The 17054-nt window shown below is 45.6% G+C and overlaps 1 protein-coding gene across 10 annotated transcripts in view; it reads right to left on the bottom strand.

Annotated features, from left to right (window-relative positions):
• HNF1B (HNF1 homeobox B) overlaps window positions 1-17054 on the bottom strand; it is a 51823-nt gene that overhangs the window by 11752 nt on the left and 23017 nt on the right. For 6 of the 10 annotated variants that reach the window (XM_037808998.1, XM_037808996.1, XM_037809002.1 and 3 more), the window contains exons 5-6: window positions 8387-8547; window positions 3494-3629 (exon numbers count right to left, since the gene is read on the bottom strand). In XM_037808998.1, the coding sequence (XP_037664926.1) occupies window positions 3494-3629; window positions 8387-8547 (297 nt within the window). The remainder of the gene's footprint in view (window positions 1-3493; window positions 3630-8386; window positions 8548-17054) is intronic. The other 4 variants (XM_037808999.1, XM_037808997.1, XM_037809003.1 and 1 more) reach the window with 1 other exon arrangement.

Raw genomic sequence — 17054 nt, 5'->3', positions numbered from 1 at the left:
ACGTAAGAGTGTGCATGGGAACCAACATTACAGACCCACTTTACAGAGAAGGAAACTGAGGCTTAGGGAGATTAAAGAGATTTGCTGAAATCCCTCAGTGAGTTGTGGATGGAGACAGGTTTTAAACAGATCTGACTGAGGCCTGAGAATCTCCCAAAGTTATCCTGTGACCTACCGAACTTTGCTACCTTGAGGTTACCAAGGCCCAGGGAAAGTTGGCTTTCCTCGCCCACTCCATTCCTAAGTCAATGGGAGAGACTTATCCTGGCACTCTCAGGGCAGAGCTAAAGTTGTCCCTTCTAAGGCAAGGAATGTTGTCCAGATCTGTCTGTCCAGTGGGAGGCAGTGGTGTGTAGGGACCCACATTTTGATTAAAAATAAAAAACCCTCCGCAGTCCATTTAGTGGACTGTGCAAAGACCCAGAGGTCAGGGGCTCACTCTCTTGACTGTAGCAGAGAGAGGGAGAAATGCTGGAACTCAGCCAGTCTTTCTACTGATGAATGGGCATAGTCTTTTCTGGTAGCACAGGGCAGGTGACACTGAAAGGACCAGGTACTAGAAAGAGAAGGTAGTAAGTTAAAGATTGGCCCTTGACAGTTTCAGTGGGTGCTGCCATCATTCTGCTCTGGGTGCACGAGGCCCTGGGTGGCTCTGTGCTGTCTGTATCCTGAGGCCTCTGCAGAACCAGGGCCAGCACTGCAAGAACTGGGTCCCCTGGTACCACCCTCCCTCTGCTCCCTGGGCGGGACTTTGGGGAAGACAGGTGAGGCAGGGTGGGAGGGGGCTCAAGAGGATAAGGAGGGAAGACAACCCCCCCTCTTTCCTGGAGCCAATGCTCCCTTGGTTTTGCTTTCTGGGAGGTGGGGGAAAGAAAGCGGTAGAAAAGAAATAAGGAAAAAAGGTCTATTTTAGGTGAATGTGGAAGGAACACTTAGAGAGCTTTTACTGAAAAAGAGAGGGGTTCATAAGCAGATTTGTATGGAAGTTCTCAAGGGAGATAGCACAAAGCTCTCAACAATTGTCTACTCAGAGCTTTAGCAGATATGATTACCAGAAACCTAAAAGGTGAGCCCCTGAGCAGAAGCCAAGGGGGAATACTCCCCCTCCTGGTTCTCCTGGGTGGAGGTGGGAGGACTGGATCCTCTGATCATCCTCAGAAAGCACCATCTCCAACTCCCCAGGGCACTCAGCTTCTCCCCAAGCCAGTGTCTCACCTGATACCTTGATATGCTGTTTCCCTTTCCTTCCTCCTCCTTAGGATCTCAGTTCCCCAGGAAGACCCATGGATTTCCTGCTTTCCCAGGAGCCCATGGTCACTGCTCTTTTTGAGAAATCTCTGCCCAGAAAAGCAAATTAGCCTTGTCTAGAGTGGATGACATTCGAGGGCACAGTTCTGAAATCTGCGTAGTCTTCAGAATTACCTGGGGGAGCTCTTTAAGAAATATACATTCCTGGGCCCCAGCCAAGACTTAATGAGCCAGAACCTTTGGCAGTAAAGCCCAGGAATCTTATTTTCAAAACATTCTGTGACAACTTTTACCATTGTAGCACCCATAGCGTATGGCTCTTGGTCTTTTTAATCTGTTTGCTGGGCACTGGTTCCTGCTTAATAAGTGGACCATGAAGAAGCATGTAATCCATCTGGTAGACAAGTGGAGAATGGGGAAATGACCCTGCCAAGTATGTTGCTATCACTTTTGCAGTCCTGAGGGCCCAGGTACCCGAAAGGGCATGAGTTGGTTAAATGAGGATGTCTGCAACCAAATCTTCATCCTGCCACTCTATAGGGTGGGACCACTGTGTCTTGACAAAGTCATATGGTGATCCTCACCATTCTTCATGCTCTTTCACCCCAAATGCATAGACACACACACACACAGAGACACATAAAACACACATACACACACACACATCCTTCTAAGGTCAATGTATACTCTGACATAATATACTCTCCAGTAGGATCATTGTGAGAAGGTAGAGAACTCTGGATGAAGGAAATTAGGAGGAACAAAATTGAAGAAGATGGAATAGCTCCAGGGAACATTTTAGTTCAGATAGTGCCTGAAAACAGAAATAATTGTGTATGTCAGCCAAGGCTTGAAATGGGAGGAAAGAAGGTAAGTGGGATCTTCTATAAGGCAAGCAAGTTGGCTTCGGGTATCCTATCTCATTCTCACTGCAAACCCTGGTATTAGCATGGATATCACATTCTTGGAGAAAGTCCAGTGAAAAAGCAGTAAATCTAAAATAACTTTTTATTTTGGAGCCCACCAAAGCCTTCTCCAACCCCATTTTCCCTCTGCAATAAATAAATGCAGAGTGTATGTCAGTTTCTGAGCAGCTAAGGGCAGAGCCACGCAGACCCATTCAATCAGCTTGTATTGAGTGCCTCCTATGGGCCACGCCCTGTTTTGTCCTCAAAGGGCACATAAGTCACCCTCTTCAGAAGTGATCAGAGTTCCTACCCTGGCTAGAGCTGATTTAGGGAGATGGGAGGGAAGGAAAGGGGAAGGAAAGAAAAAGGAGAAACAGAGGCTGTCAACATGGGCACAAGGTAGAAAACAACAGGGCATTACAGGGTTGAAAGAAAAAGAAACGGCCAATGTGCCACACTTAGATCTCTCCCGAGACGTCTCAGGAACCCTTCCAAGGGTCACAACAATCATTTTGAGAAACAATGATCTGTCATGATGCAGCTGAAAATATGCTGAATACTCATCAACGTGATAACTCCCTGAGAAGCTTCCACAACGGCAGCCTGCTTCACCCTTCCCATGCTCTGAAATGGCCCGTCTGTGACAGGGCACAGGCTCACAGTGGAATACGAGCCCTGGAGCTGGAAGGACCTGACCCATCTGCCTTCTTCAGACACGTGCATCAACAATCTATTCTCCTCAAAGCTCTCAAGGCTCAGAGATGCGACAATGGATGGATGCCCACGTGACCTCAAGGTTCCCTCTCAATGTATTTTCACTACCAGCCAAGGAGGTCTCCCTTAGGACCACACAAAAGTCTCCATTTAGAAGGAAGCCCATCATGTCTTGCTGCATCTTCAGCCACCCAAAGAATCACCAGCACAACCTGCTGGAAAAGTTGCCACATACTTAGGGATAGCAATGAACACTAGTCAGAGGTATAAGCTACAATATTATACATACTCATGCTTTCTCACTTTGCAAGCATGTGTGTAGACAGTCATTTGATCACCTCAACCACCCATATTAAAGATGAGGAAATTTAATCCAAAACAATTTGATGAAAGATGCACAGCTGGTAAGCTATGACTAGGATTTGAATCCATTCCATAGTTTTCTCTTGCTTTAGGCCAAACAATCCAAATATTGTTGAGGCAAGAGATAAGGGACTAAAGAAATTAAATCAAATCTACAAGTTGTGTTTGAGTTTGAAGTTCTATAGTCCTTTTATACCACATTGACCCACTTCCCGTTCCTCTCCCTGCCCCCGAGTTTTCAGACCAAGAACAGAGCTTACTTTGTGCAATGGCCATGACTCCAGAGAGGGGGGTCATGATGAGGTTTTGAGATTGCTGGGGATTGTGGTGGGACAGGCTGTGGATATTCGTCAAGGTACTGACAGGGGGCAAACCTCCTCCTGAGACTGATATCTGCTGGAGAGAAAAAAGCAAGAGCAGCATGAGCAGAACTGGAGCTGCAAAGAGCAGTTCCACAAACAACAAGACTTCATTTCTTGGCACAGCTACTCAGAGAGCATTTGCTAATTCATTCATTCATTCACCCACTCACTCGGTAACAATTAATTATTAAGCACCTACTGTGGGACAGGCAGTTTCTGGGTGCTAAGGATATAGCAGTAAGTAAAATAGATAATAATCCCTGCCCTCGTGGTGCTTATCTTTGTTGACTATTGTTGAGTTACTAGCCTGCTTATTTCTTCTACCATGTATATTATGTGTCTGTCACTTGTTCACTTTGGATGTATCCCTTGTTCTATTCTCTGCCTACTGTATTATTGATGCTAAAGGTATGTGATTGCTAAAAATAAGAACTGAAGAAATGCCCTGCAATTTGGTAGTAAGAGCAGATTAGGGCCCAGGCAGGAGCACAGGGAAGCTCTTACTAAGTGCTCTTCAGACATTAACTCACAAACCTCACTACAGTCCTAGGAGGTAGAAACCACTGTCGCCCTCATTTCACAGATGAGAAAACCAAGGCTCCGAGTAGATATGTCTCTTGCCTAAGAGACTAGTAAATGGTAGAGCAGGTATTCCAACCCAGGTCTGTCTGACTCCAGAACCCAAGTTCTTACCTGTTGTATGACAGTGGACACCCCCAACCTGCAATGACTACTAAGGGTTGAGCAAGATCCCATAAATCCAGCTATTTTTGGGTTTTTCTACTTTTTCCAAATCTTGTCACTATGCACTAAAACAAAATTTGTTTTATCAAGGAGCTGATGTTGCAATGATAAGGCCGCAATCCTCGGGCTCCCCAGGTACCCCATTCAGTTCCATCATTTTATTTTAACGACCACTTTATTTTAATGACTGATTAGTATGGGAAAGCTGAGTTTTAAAAAAATTACTTCATAAGTGGCCACTTCATTGAATTATTTTATTTATTCTTAATAGTGTCTTTTCCTCATTGATGCTCTTCATTTTTCTAAGTATATGATCGCATCACAAGCATATAATAATAATAGGTCTCTTCCTTGCTAATCTAGTACATCTACATGTCCTATTGCATTGGTTTGAACTTTCTGAATAGTATTAAACAGTACTACTGTTTTGATTCCGATGTTAACAGAAATGTTTCCAACGTTTCCCCATGAATTTAAGGGAGCCATCTGTTTTACACTCACACACTTTTTTTTCAATGTAAAGTAGTCTACTATTTATGGTTTTCAACTAATTTTAAAAATTATTTTTAGGAAAGGACTTTCCCCCTCATTCTGAATTGACCCAGATACTCCTGATGGCATCAGGAACCCCTACAAGTGATTTAGGGTTAGGGTGCTTCAGCAACCCTTCCTTGGTCTTCCATCACTCAGTGTCTCTCAGATTATAGGTCTCATACCAGGTAAGACGCTCTTATCTCCTGCCTGCCCTTCTGGTCAACCCCACGGCTTCCAAGGTTAATTTGAAAAAGGAAGAAAGAAAAAAAACCAAACAGGTCTGTTTGTGTTTTCAAAACTAGAATCAAGAAATGAGTTAGGGGTCACATGACCATAAAGGAATTCTGACCACATCAAACAAGAGAGAACCAGCCGGACTGCTGGACTTGTTTTTCAAAATGTCAGAGTCGTTAAAAAAAAAAAAATCAGTAACCTGCCTTCAGACTGAATCTTTTGGGTAGTATGGTCAAGCGAAAAAAGTTAAGGAAGTAACAGTAATCTCTCTGCCAGTTTTGGTGTTTGGTCTTAATGGTGACCCTATGAACAATGATAAAAACAACTTTTGTGTGTATAACTTAAGAGTTTTCAAAGTGCTTTCACTGATCATCCTTAATAGATAATGACACAAGCAGGGCAAGCAATATTATTGCCCCTGGGTTACAGATTAAGAAACTGATCTTCAGAAAAGCTGAGAGACTAGCAAGTGGGGAGCCCAGAATTTAAACCCTGGTTTGCCACGGTTTAAATCCCACACATTTACTATGTTTGGGGGTCAAGTACCAATGGTCCAGGTACTTCTCACCCTAAAATGCAACCATTATTGTCTGTTTGCCTCTAGGACTGATGAACTCAGGGGGTTGCCAAGGATATTGGTGATGAGCCTTACATGCTAATTTGGAGAGCTTTAAGAATATAAAAGCCGCCATTTACAGTCCCTTCAATATGCTTTGTGCTTTACATGCCTACAACCTCTGAGGTTGATATTATTATCCCTATTTTGCAGCAAGAAAACTGATGTTTAGAGAAGGTGAGGAATGTACCCAAGTGGAATAGCTGGGATTGAAAGCAGGCTGTCTGCCTCCAATGCCTGAGCTTTCCATCTTCAGGCTATATTGCTTTGATACTGCAGAAAGATCCAGTATATGCTTCTTTTTTATTAACTTGTTTTTTTAAATAACATGTTCAACATGCACAGACTGCAATCTAAACCTGGCCCACTTTTTGTCAGTGCCTGCCATTTGGGCACAGGGGTGGAGGGCAGACCATGCAACAGAGAGCTCAAATGGATCACCATTATTTCCAAAACCAGTCTCTGGGGGAAGATTTGAAAGGCATGTCCTGCTAAAATACAGCACACAGAGACTGTCATTCCTCTTACAGGGCTTACCCAAAGAACACAGAGCTACAATCAATCCTCTCCCCAGCCATATGACATAGGCATCAGTATCCCCCATTTTACAGATAAGGAAACTGAGGTTCAGTGATTCATCCACCCTACTGCTGGTAAATGACAAAGCCAAGACTTGAACACAGGACTGTGCGGTGCCCTTGCCTGCTTTCCTTTTTAAGTATACTCTGCTCTTGCCTTGGGGGATCAAGATCTGTAATCGACTTGTTAGATATTAACAGAGAACAAACTCTTGAATTTGGGCACCCAGGGATGATGACACGGCATATGAGCCAAGGTGTTGGAGATGAGTGAAAAGCTGGTCACCACAAACAAGCCTCCAGGTGTTTGCTAACATTAGGGTGCACTGTCTCAGTCAGTCATCAATCCAGTAAATATACGGATGGTCTAGGGCACTGATGAGCAGAGCAGGAAGAAAAAGGCATGTCTATGCGCTGAGTTTGGAGCCACCTGGCTGGGTGAGGCAGGTTGCCTCCTAGAAGAACAGGCAGGGGACTTCACAGAGAAACTCCAAGGCCCTCCAAGCAGCAACAGCTGGGGCACAGAAGATTTTATCCATTAAGAAGTCAAGCTTCCTCAACCAGCCCCCTTCTTCAGAAGCCTGGGTGAGTCTTAGCCCCAACTTGTTTGGATCTCAAAGTGACTCTTGTTAACAAACTGTTCTTCATGAAGAATAAACTTTCTTAGGGGATGAAGGGAGGGCAGAGGGGCTGCAAAATACTTCCCACGGGTGTGCCCTTTCACTTCTGTCAGTAGAGATCACCGCCAGGGAGGGCCACACAGGTGCCCTGAAAATAGGGTTGGCCAGGCCAGCTCTCCCTTAAGAAACTATACTTTGTTTTTCCACCAGGGAGCCAGGGACTGGGTCAGCTGTGACTCACCACCCCCGTGTTGTCCACAAAGCACACACGTCAAGTCCAAAATGGCATCTGCTCCCGCTCCTCCCTGCCTCCAGCCCCCACCTGCCTTTGGGTCAGACACTTCAAGAGGATGTGGGCAGCTCCACCTTCAGCGTGGAAGTGGGAACCTGCAGCCCCTCCCTCCCCTGAAACACAGAGCATGACCCAAAGAACAGTTTTCCACTTCCGACCCTTAACTAGTGTCCTAATGCTCTGTTCCCTCATAAACCACTCTCCCTGGTGCTTGGATGGCTAGAGGAAGATTAGGACCTTGAAAATTCGAAATGCAAATTTCTCAACAAGGGTGCTAAACTTACAACTGGTTATGGGGCTGTGGTTACAGACATAGAAAACTTGTTTTAAGGAAAATAACGTCGACATTAACTTAATCTTAACAACAGCAATTCTGCCATTTTTTAAATATTTACTATGCCAAACATTGTGCAGGGTATTTCACACGTCACCACATTTATTCCCCCAGTGACTCTGTTGTTATTATCCTCATTTTATGGATGAGGAAAAGAGACCTATGGTAGTTCAGGGACATGCACAAGGCTATATAGCTATTAAGTGCTGGGGCTGGGATTTGAACCCACGTCATTGTTACTTCAAAGACAGTGTTTCTCACTCACTCCTGAGTATCGCCCCACCTCCACTTGCCATTTTGTTCTGTGATCTTCACTGACAAAGCATCCAGTGTCCTTCAAATCCCCAGTTCACGAGGCCTTTCCCCACCTCCTGTCATCCACTAAATACTGTCTTATTAATGACTCTCCAAGCACCAAGGAGGTGGTGAAGAGGAAGAAGGGGCTTGTTTCAAAGTGGGACGCCCTGGGTTAAAAAAAAAATGGTTTTGGAGGCCTTGGGGTAGGGGTGGGATGAATGAACATTTTATCAACACAAATGTCATTGGCAGCCCCAAAACAAACAGTGTCCCACCTGGTTTGCTCCTTTATGAGGCATTCAATCAATAAAATTAGAGCAGGGCTCTGTCAGATTTATTGGCTGGGTTCAAACCGAACACCTCTTCCACCCGCCAAAGGTTGGGTCACCAGCTCTACCTCTCCATTCCAACTTCGGGCAGCCCCCATTTTTCCCTGTGGGGCTACAATGGCTCATTGTTTGAGGCAGGCCTTGTGAGAAGTTGTGTTTGTTTTGCCTCTTATCTTATCAGCTCCAGAGCTACAATGGCCCAGGTGTACTCACCATTTTACCATCAGGTGAGAGGAGATTGTGGCCCGGGTCCAGGCTGGCTGGGGAGACTTGCTGTAAAACTGACTGGCTGGTCACCATAGCGCTGTTGCCATGGTGACTGATTGTTGAGGAGGAAGTGACCTCATTGTTTCCCTGCTGGCTGTAGCGCACTCCTGCAAAACAATGCAAACCCAATAGGGAACATTAGTGGCACAGAGCCCTGGAACACAGACTTGGCTCCCCTTGTTTTCAAGGGTGGATGACAACAAAACAAAATTGCCTTGTCCTCCCCTATCCACCCACAAGAAATACTGGCCATCTTTCTTTAGGGCAAAGGTGGCAGGCTGCATGGCCTCCACTCTAAATCTAGTATGTAAGCTCCACGAGGGCAGGGCACTAGCATCTGCTTTTGTTCATTGCTGTACTTAGTAGCCGCTCCATTAATAGCTGTTCAAGTGAACAAATGAATGAATTTTGCTTGTTGCTTTAGCATGGCTCCTTTAGGACATGGGGGTCCAGATTGGCCTTCTCTTCCTGGCTGGAGTATTTCTTTTATTCTTCAAAATGCCTTCTAGAAAAATTTCCCTGGCATCTGTAGGCTCTGTGAACTGCAAAGTATGAGTAGACCCATTTTACAAAGAAAAAGGAACTTGCTAGTGACCCTTGTAAAGCCATAGCAAAATGCATACGTCTTCTGGCAGAACCCAAGAGGCCAGGGGACATGGGCAGAACAGAACAGGGATGGAGCTGCAGCTGGGAGTCTTTGGCTCTGGAACTCACATTCCTTGCTGGAGTCCCATTTGGCTGACTCCCAGGGCACAGGGGTAGGTGTCTGCTGGGAGGTGGGGCAGGCAGCACATACAGGTGGGGTGTGGATGCTTAGTAAACCACTGCAGTTTGGTCTGCAAGGAGGGGAGAACCACAGTCTATTTACAGCCTCACTGCTCTGACCCTCCCTCTTGCTCAGGAACCAAAACTAAGGTCTCTTCTCAAAAAAAGAAGATGCCGAACAGGGACCAGGCATCTGAAGAAGGCCAGAGAACCATGGGTCAAGTTTATAGAAGCAAAGTCTTGCTCGATGTGCCCATGAAACAGCCATGGAGGAGGCTGGGGAAGCTGGAATCATCTCACCCTAAGCTCAAAGCATGGAAAGACAATGTCCCCGTTTCTCACTTTGGATTTGATAACAGGGTTTGGGGGACCCCATGCTTACCTGCAAAGAGGAAGACCAAATGCCTTGGATGTGGGGTCACTTGGAGAAGTAGACCAACTATTTGGCTGCCCTTCTTTTGGCCAATCTCCCAAGGCAAATGGTAACTAATCACTGATTCTGCTAGTCTGCTTGCCCCCTGTCCTGCCTCCTGCCCCCGCTGGAACCCCACCTTCCAGGGGCCAGGCAAGCTGCCACAGCCAGCAGCCTTCCCTAAGATGAAACTTGCCAAAAGAGAGACCCAAGCCAGTTCTCCTTGGATCTCATAAGGATATTTCCTAAGGCTGATGTGACCTAGAGCTTAAGAGAGCTGGGGAAAAACAAACTCCAGCACAGGGTTCTGACCTTCAAGAACAATTTGTTTGACTATGAAGTGGCTTGATGCTTTTTCCATAGGCTTTTTTCTATCGGTTGTTTTTCCATCCTGTGATTCAAGGGCTGCTAGTGGAGGTGGTGTTGACAGTAGGAATTTGGTGGTTATTGGTTTGAGGCACTGCAATTTGGGGAGGGACAGAGCCAGGAAGTTAAAAGAAGAAAAGGCTTCCATACCTCCAAACCCACACCCCTACCCAGTCCTGTCCATCTTCCTCTGCACCTGTCTTCAGCCCCTCAGTCTCCTGCTTGCCACCCTCTGCTCAAGCCTGTTGGATTGAATTTGGTTCTTTTCTCTGCTTGTGCTCACCACCAGGTTCCCAGCGGCTGCTTCCAACAGCCACAAGTGTTGTTAAATAGAAGAAGAAAGACATTTGAACCTTGTGAGCTCAGAGGGCAGAACTAGGTCCAGTGGAAAAGAGGAAGGCAGATCTTTGAATCAATAAAAGAAACATTTTCTAATATGAAGGAGTAGTGGGAAGACTGTGGGCTCTGGAGTTAGACAAACTCAAATTCAAATGCTACTTTGCACATAATACATGTGCAATCTTGGGAAAACCACTTCCCCTTTCTGTGCCTCAGTTTCCTCCTGTAAAATGAAGAGAATACTTCCCTTACAGGGCTATTTTTGGTTAGAGATAACATCTATAAAGCTCCTAAGCCACAAACATAATGCAAAATAAATGGCAACTATGGGTGAGGATGCTGGAGGGAAGGAGCTGGGTTAAGGATGGACCCCCAAGATATTTGCCCTAAGATTCTAGAATTCTAAACAACTTCAGGCAGATTCTAAATATTGAATGAAAATCCCTTTCCCTTCTCTGGCAGAATCACTGCTGCTTTGCCCTGGCAACAACTTTGGAGAGAGACCTGGCCACTGCCCTCTTATTTTTTCCTTTATTGAGGAACTAGGCTTCAACCTGTTTTTCTCCTGCTTTCTCTGTCTCCCTGATCAGCTATTTACCTCTCCAAGCTGCACTGCTCCTGAGAGAGTGGTGATAACGCTGGGAGTCAGGTGTGTTTTCACCTCCCAGCCTGTCCCCATCATCGATTCAGTCTCAAGTCAAACAGTCTCTGGAGTTGGCCTATTTAATTTGGCTGAAGGGAGAAGGCCAGCCCTTTGATGGTCAAATATGGGTCACGGGGAAGCTTCTCCCCTACCAGAGGCTACGTAATTATTTATTTAAAAATAATTAACCAAGGATATCCGCAGGAAACAAAAGCCTTCTTTACAAAGGAGCCTGGCAGGAGAGAGTCAAGAACCATTGGTTAGAATCCAGGCAGTACAGCCTCAGGCTGTGGTTTCAAACATTTTTTTTCCCCTCCTCCAGCAGCACTTCATTATATAAGAAATAATAATGGCAGAGCTGCTCTATTTAAAGCCAGACGGGCCTAGACCGCTGAACATTTCTTTAAAAGCTTTTGGCTAAGGGATGAAGTGCTGGCTGGGAATTGGAGGATCCCAGTTTGGATCTTGGCTCTGCCATCAACTTACTGGGTGATCTCCGGCTTCCTCATCTCTATATCCAGGAGGATGCCTCGCTGCAGGGAGAGGGCTGTTATCACTGCAGACTATGGTGGGAGCTAGGGTAAGAGGTTGCTCAGCAGCTCCAGATTCACCTGTTACCTTCTTCGCCAATGCTCCTCTCACCAGGAATCTGGCATGCTATAACCAGCTAGCCCTCTTAAAGAGGGGGTGGTGGGGGGTGGGGGAGGGGTCAGTAAAAGGCATCTGCTGGCAATAGACCAGAAATAGGTGTTCTTGTTAGAGGAAGGGGAGGCCAAGTCCTTGCGTATTTCACAAACTCAGAAGCACACTTGAATTGAGAAGGAAAGTGGAGTGCAAAGTGCACAGGCTCTGGAGCCAGGTGACCTGGGTTGAAATCCTGCCTCCACCTGTAATAGCTGTGTGACCTTGGGGAAGTTACTTAACCTCCCTGAGCTTCAGTTTCCTTATCGTGAACAATATCCACTCCTTAGATCCTTGCGAAGACTGAATGAGTTAATGGATGTGAAAAGCGCCCAGCCCATGCTTGGAGCTTAACAGTTGCTCCAAACACATCAGTTCCTCCCACTTTGGGACTGTCTTGATCTAAAAGACATTATTAGGAAGGCTGAATTCACAAAACTTACCATGTGCCAGGCACTGTGCTAAGGATCCTGTGTTAAGAAGTAGAATGGCATCTTCCTTGACCATTATAAGCTGCAAAAATGAGCATATGGCTAGGGCTGTGGTTGAACAGTGACTGGCCAAAGGTGCCCCATTAATATCCACAGAGGACCAAAGGAGAAATGACAATGCCAGAAGGTGGCCACCTTCTAGTGACTCGAGCTACTAATTGTCTGGGTCCCCATTACTGGTCCTGTAAACCACAGCAAGTGAGTTCAGAAGTAAAATTAGTCACCCCAGCTGGAGTTTAGAGACACCCCTGTTGAGAAGGTCATCTATATTCACCTGTTTCCAGATCTCAGCAAATGGGCATTGGGTTATTTCTGAATTCTTGACATTATGTGGTACAGAGACAAATCATTTGGTTTCTATCTAGTAAGACTGGTCCAGAAGTGTCAAAAGCATGGGAGAAACTAGTGACTTATGGTTCCAAGAAGCCTGCATCTCCAGGGCATCCTACACTGCTGCCTGGGATTTCTTGCTAAAACCAAACCTCACCACGTCACTGCCCTGCATGGAAACCTCTAATGGCTCCCACTGCCTTCTGGATGAGACCCACCACCTCAGAAGGCAGAATAGGGCTGTCATGACTCCAGTCTGCCTTATCTGCATCCATCTCCCTCTGTAGCCCATATAACCACACCAATGCTCCTGACATTGCTCAAACAGGCCCTGCCATCCATCCCTCAATGCCTTTGCTTCTGCTCTTCCCCCTGCCTGGAAAGCACTTCCCCTCCTTTGCCATGTTATATTCTGTAAGAGGGTGAAATGTCACCTCCTCTGTGAAGCCTCCCTTGATTCATCCTGGCAGGTAGGTGCTCCATCCTTCATACTTCGCACCCTGTATAGACTCTGTTACAGCAGGAGCCAACTGTACTATGATGCACTGATGATAAGTTTACTACTCTCTCTTCCTCCCAAAGGAAGAGATGGCTTTTTAGTCACTGTTGCATCTTCAGAGCCTAGCAGAGTGCCTGGCACTGTGAATATTTACTGAATGAAGGAGTGAGCCATCAGCTGCTTTGAATACCCATGCCCCAGAACAAGGAACACCAGTTCTAATAGAAAGAGAAACTATGCTCAGTTCTGCTACAATGCTTGTTTTGAAAATGTGAATCTGTTCCATTTCGTTTGATGTATTAGGGAACTACTTGAGCATAACAGGGATTTTGCATTTGCTTATGAGAGATTTCATACTTAAAAAACACTAGGTGAGGGCAGGTATCTCCACCCAGACGAACAGAGCCACAAAGGAACATACTAAATGTGTGTGTGTGTGTGTGTGTGTACTCCTCCCACACGCCTCAAATATCCACCAGCTCCTTCAGTTTACTGTGTGTTATGTGCCTCAGCCATCCATTTCTGGAGTAACAACTTTCTGATTTCAGATAACCCTCCATCCACCACTTCACAAAAACTCACAAGCTGCAACTCTTCTGACACCTACAGCCACAGGCCAACGTTAAGTATTTTTTCAAGGTAAAGTGCCATGTTTCTTGTTGCACAGCATTTATGTATTCCTAGTCATTTAACAGGTGTAAAACTGTGTTAATGTTTTTATCAGATTCTTATCTTTTTTAATGTGTTACTGAGGATGCTTTTGAGTATTATACCCTTAGCCCCATTTTCTCCATGAGTTCTGTGTTTTTTACTGTGCAATTCTGCATAGTGTGGTGATTTTTAGGATGCAAATGTTGGGTTATAGCAGAACTGACTGTACACCTGTTTTCAAATCCTGGCACAATTGCCTTACAAGAGGACCTCAGAGAGGAACTGTACTGTTTAGGGTATAATTAACCACAGAGACTTTTCAGAAACCCATGCTTCAGGGGCTTAGAACTGCAGTTTATAGAGCCCTGGATCTAATCTAGCTCCCTACCAGCTTAAAAAAAAAAGAAAAAAAAAAAAAGAAGAGAACCCAATTCCATGATTCCAGAAATCAAGAGGACACCAGCCTCAAGACACTTTAAACTCTCTCTCCCTCCCTCTCTCACTCTTTCTGCCTTAACTCTCTGGTGATTCTGGGCCAGTCAACTTCTGTACCTTGGCATTTTTTATCTGTAAAATGGGCATGCAGACTTCCTTCCTCAGAAGGCAGAATGATGTATGGATAAAATAATGTTAGAGAAGCACTGGGTTCTCCTGGGAGAGAAAATGCTGGGTCAACACAAAGGCAACGTCAGCCAGGAAAGCATGACCAGAATTGCTCCTTTAGTAAGAAGAGGACAGGGAAGTGGGGACAATTGGGCCTGGGAGACCCTTTCACTGGGGTCTGTGAGCTGCATCCAGAATCTGGTGGGATGCTTTTCACCCTTGACATACCTGAGCCAACCTCCCATCCCTGATAATGCAGGAATGTTCCTCAGGCTGGTGGACCTCTGCCAGCGCGAGTGAGCGCCCCAGTGTAAACATTACTCAACTGGCCGCCCCGTCACACATTCTTCCCCTGTGTTCCTAACCTCACGCAGAGCACAGCTCAGCCCTGTTGGATCTGAAAACTGGGAATTTAAACTCAGGCAGGAGGGAGCGAGTGAAGAAGGCTCTTGCAAAAGGAAACAACCATGTCTGTAAATTATAGGTGGATGAAGCTCTCTTTTCTAAGAAACCAAAACATAGGTTTGGGGAGGAGACTGGGAGGAATTAGGCCGGGCTCCTTGGACCCAGTCTTTATAACTCCACCCCTCCTGAAGAGTCACTTTTCTTGAGGGCAGAGGCAGAGAGACAAATGATTCAGTCTGGTGAACTTCTGAGAAACTCATTTGGGATCAAAGAATGTGAAAAATTCCCGGGCTTGAAACTGGGAACTCCAGAAAGAAAAGCTTTCAAATGAGGAAGTGTTTCTGCCTCGGTTTCCTCACTGGTAACACAGGACAACTGACAGTTCTTATTAATATTTCCCTCCTCTCCAGGGATAAAGATAAATGTTTGCAAAGAGTTTGGGAGATTAAAAATTTGAAAGCCTGGGAGGAAAAAAGTTGATGCAAGATGAAAGCAATTTAAACACTGGGCTGGTTTCAATTCCAGATCCCTTTCTATCGAAGGTGGCATAGCTAGAAGCCCAATTCATAAGAGGAGAAACACAGACTGGCCTGTGGGGATGGTAAACATTCTTGACTCAAGGAGTAAAAGTGGAGTGACACTCAAGGGAAGCCCACAAACTGGTTTTCTTATAAAAATCAAAGCAAACGTAACCAAGGAAAGAAAAAAAGTCTCCCCATCAAAGCATCTTGACTGAGAACAGAAGCTAGCATGCACGAAGCACCTGGGAAAATCACACATGTAGGCAGGTAGGAGAGCCACAGAAACACTCACCCCGCTGTCCTCCCCATGGGGTCTCCACTAGTCACCAACCCTCTTCCTGACCAGAGAGCTGGTTTCTGAGTGCAGACGTTAGATGGCTTGCAATAAACACTTCAGCCTGGAGACGGGAATGTGTGTGAGCATTGTATGTGGTCTGCTTCTGAACGTGACAGAGATGCCCATTTGACAGAGAGAAGAGCTGAGGCCCAGAGTGGAAGAGGTAGTTGCTAGGGGGTCTCCCTGCAAGTTGGTGGTGACTCTTCACTTTCTGCTCCATAAGTCCTAAATGGACTCTAGATGTGCTAAGTCTCCTCATTGCAACCCACTAGTACTTTGAAATGAATGTTTGTTTACTTGTTTCTCGGCTGGACTCCTCACTAGAAATGTAAGCTCCATGAGGGCAGACTCTTATCTGTCTTCTCCATGGTATCCTCAGCACCTTGCACAAAGCCTAGCCTGTGCCAGACACTCAAAAAATGTTTGTTGAATGAGTAAATGAATGACCTACACTTCAGCTCTGACCCAGGGCTCCAAACCCCCTTCACCTTTCACCTGTTGCATTGAGCAGTGGAAAAGTGACAGTGGTATACATTGGACCTCAAATCCCAGGATTTCTGTGCTTATGGAGAGGCAAGCATTTTTTGAAGGGAAGAAGAATGGGGACTAAGAGAGGGGGAGAAAGAAAGGAGAAAGTAAGATTAAAATATCATCAGTGGTCTTGGATATGGATGGTAGTGATGGTAGCACAACATTGTGAGTGTAATTAATACCACTGAAGTGTACACTTGGTTAAAATAGGAAATTATATATATGTGTGTGTGTGTATACATATATAACCACAATAAAAATATATATCAATGGTGAGGGTAGCATAACATTGTAGATGTAATTAATGCCCCCGAATTGTACACTTAGAATGCAAATTTTAGGTTATATATTATTACCACAATTATACACACACACATATACCATATTAATCAAAATAGGAGAAATCGTGTTGACAGATTGACAGGTTTGGGCAGAAGGATTGGGAAAGGCATGAGGTGGATATGCTGGGAATTAAGTAGGAGCAGCAGCCCTTCCCTTCCCACACACGAGATCTTGGGTCACAAGACAAGGCTTTATCTTGTGCAAAAATGGCTAATGGGATGCCAGTGGGGAACCCACCCATTCTCTACTTCTTGAGGCCTCGGCACAGCTACCCTTACCCAGGGCACTCCAAAGGAGTGGAGCAGGGGATCCCATTAGCACAGGCTGACCATTTCTAAAGGTTTGGGGCTGTAGGTGGGAACCCGAGATTTAGACTCACACTTTTGAACCCAGTTTGGGGGCCTGTGGGGTTTAATTGGAGGAAGAAGAAGAAGAAGATCCATTTATGGGGATTTGCTACGACAACATGAGTAACTTAAATGCTTTTTCTCCAAAGAAACTAGGGTAAGACTAAGAAGGGTTAATGGTGGACATTGTTAGGCCTGAAAGCTAAGGGGACAGACAGCACCCTGCTGCAGTCTGGCTCCCGGGGTCTGGTCTTTTCTGAGAGGTAGCCTTTGCAGGCCAGGGTAATATGACTGCAACAAAGACCCCTGTGCTTGGCTGATGAGGAGAATGATGGTGCTCCTAGTGGGTCT

Source organism: Choloepus didactylus, chromosome 18 (assembly GCF_015220235.1).
Source record: "Choloepus didactylus isolate mChoDid1 chromosome 18, mChoDid1.pri, whole genome shotgun sequence".
Lineage (NCBI taxonomy): Eukaryota > Metazoa > Chordata > Mammalia > Pilosa > Megalonychidae > Choloepus > Choloepus didactylus.
This window is presented reverse-complemented; position numbering and strand designations above follow the sequence as displayed.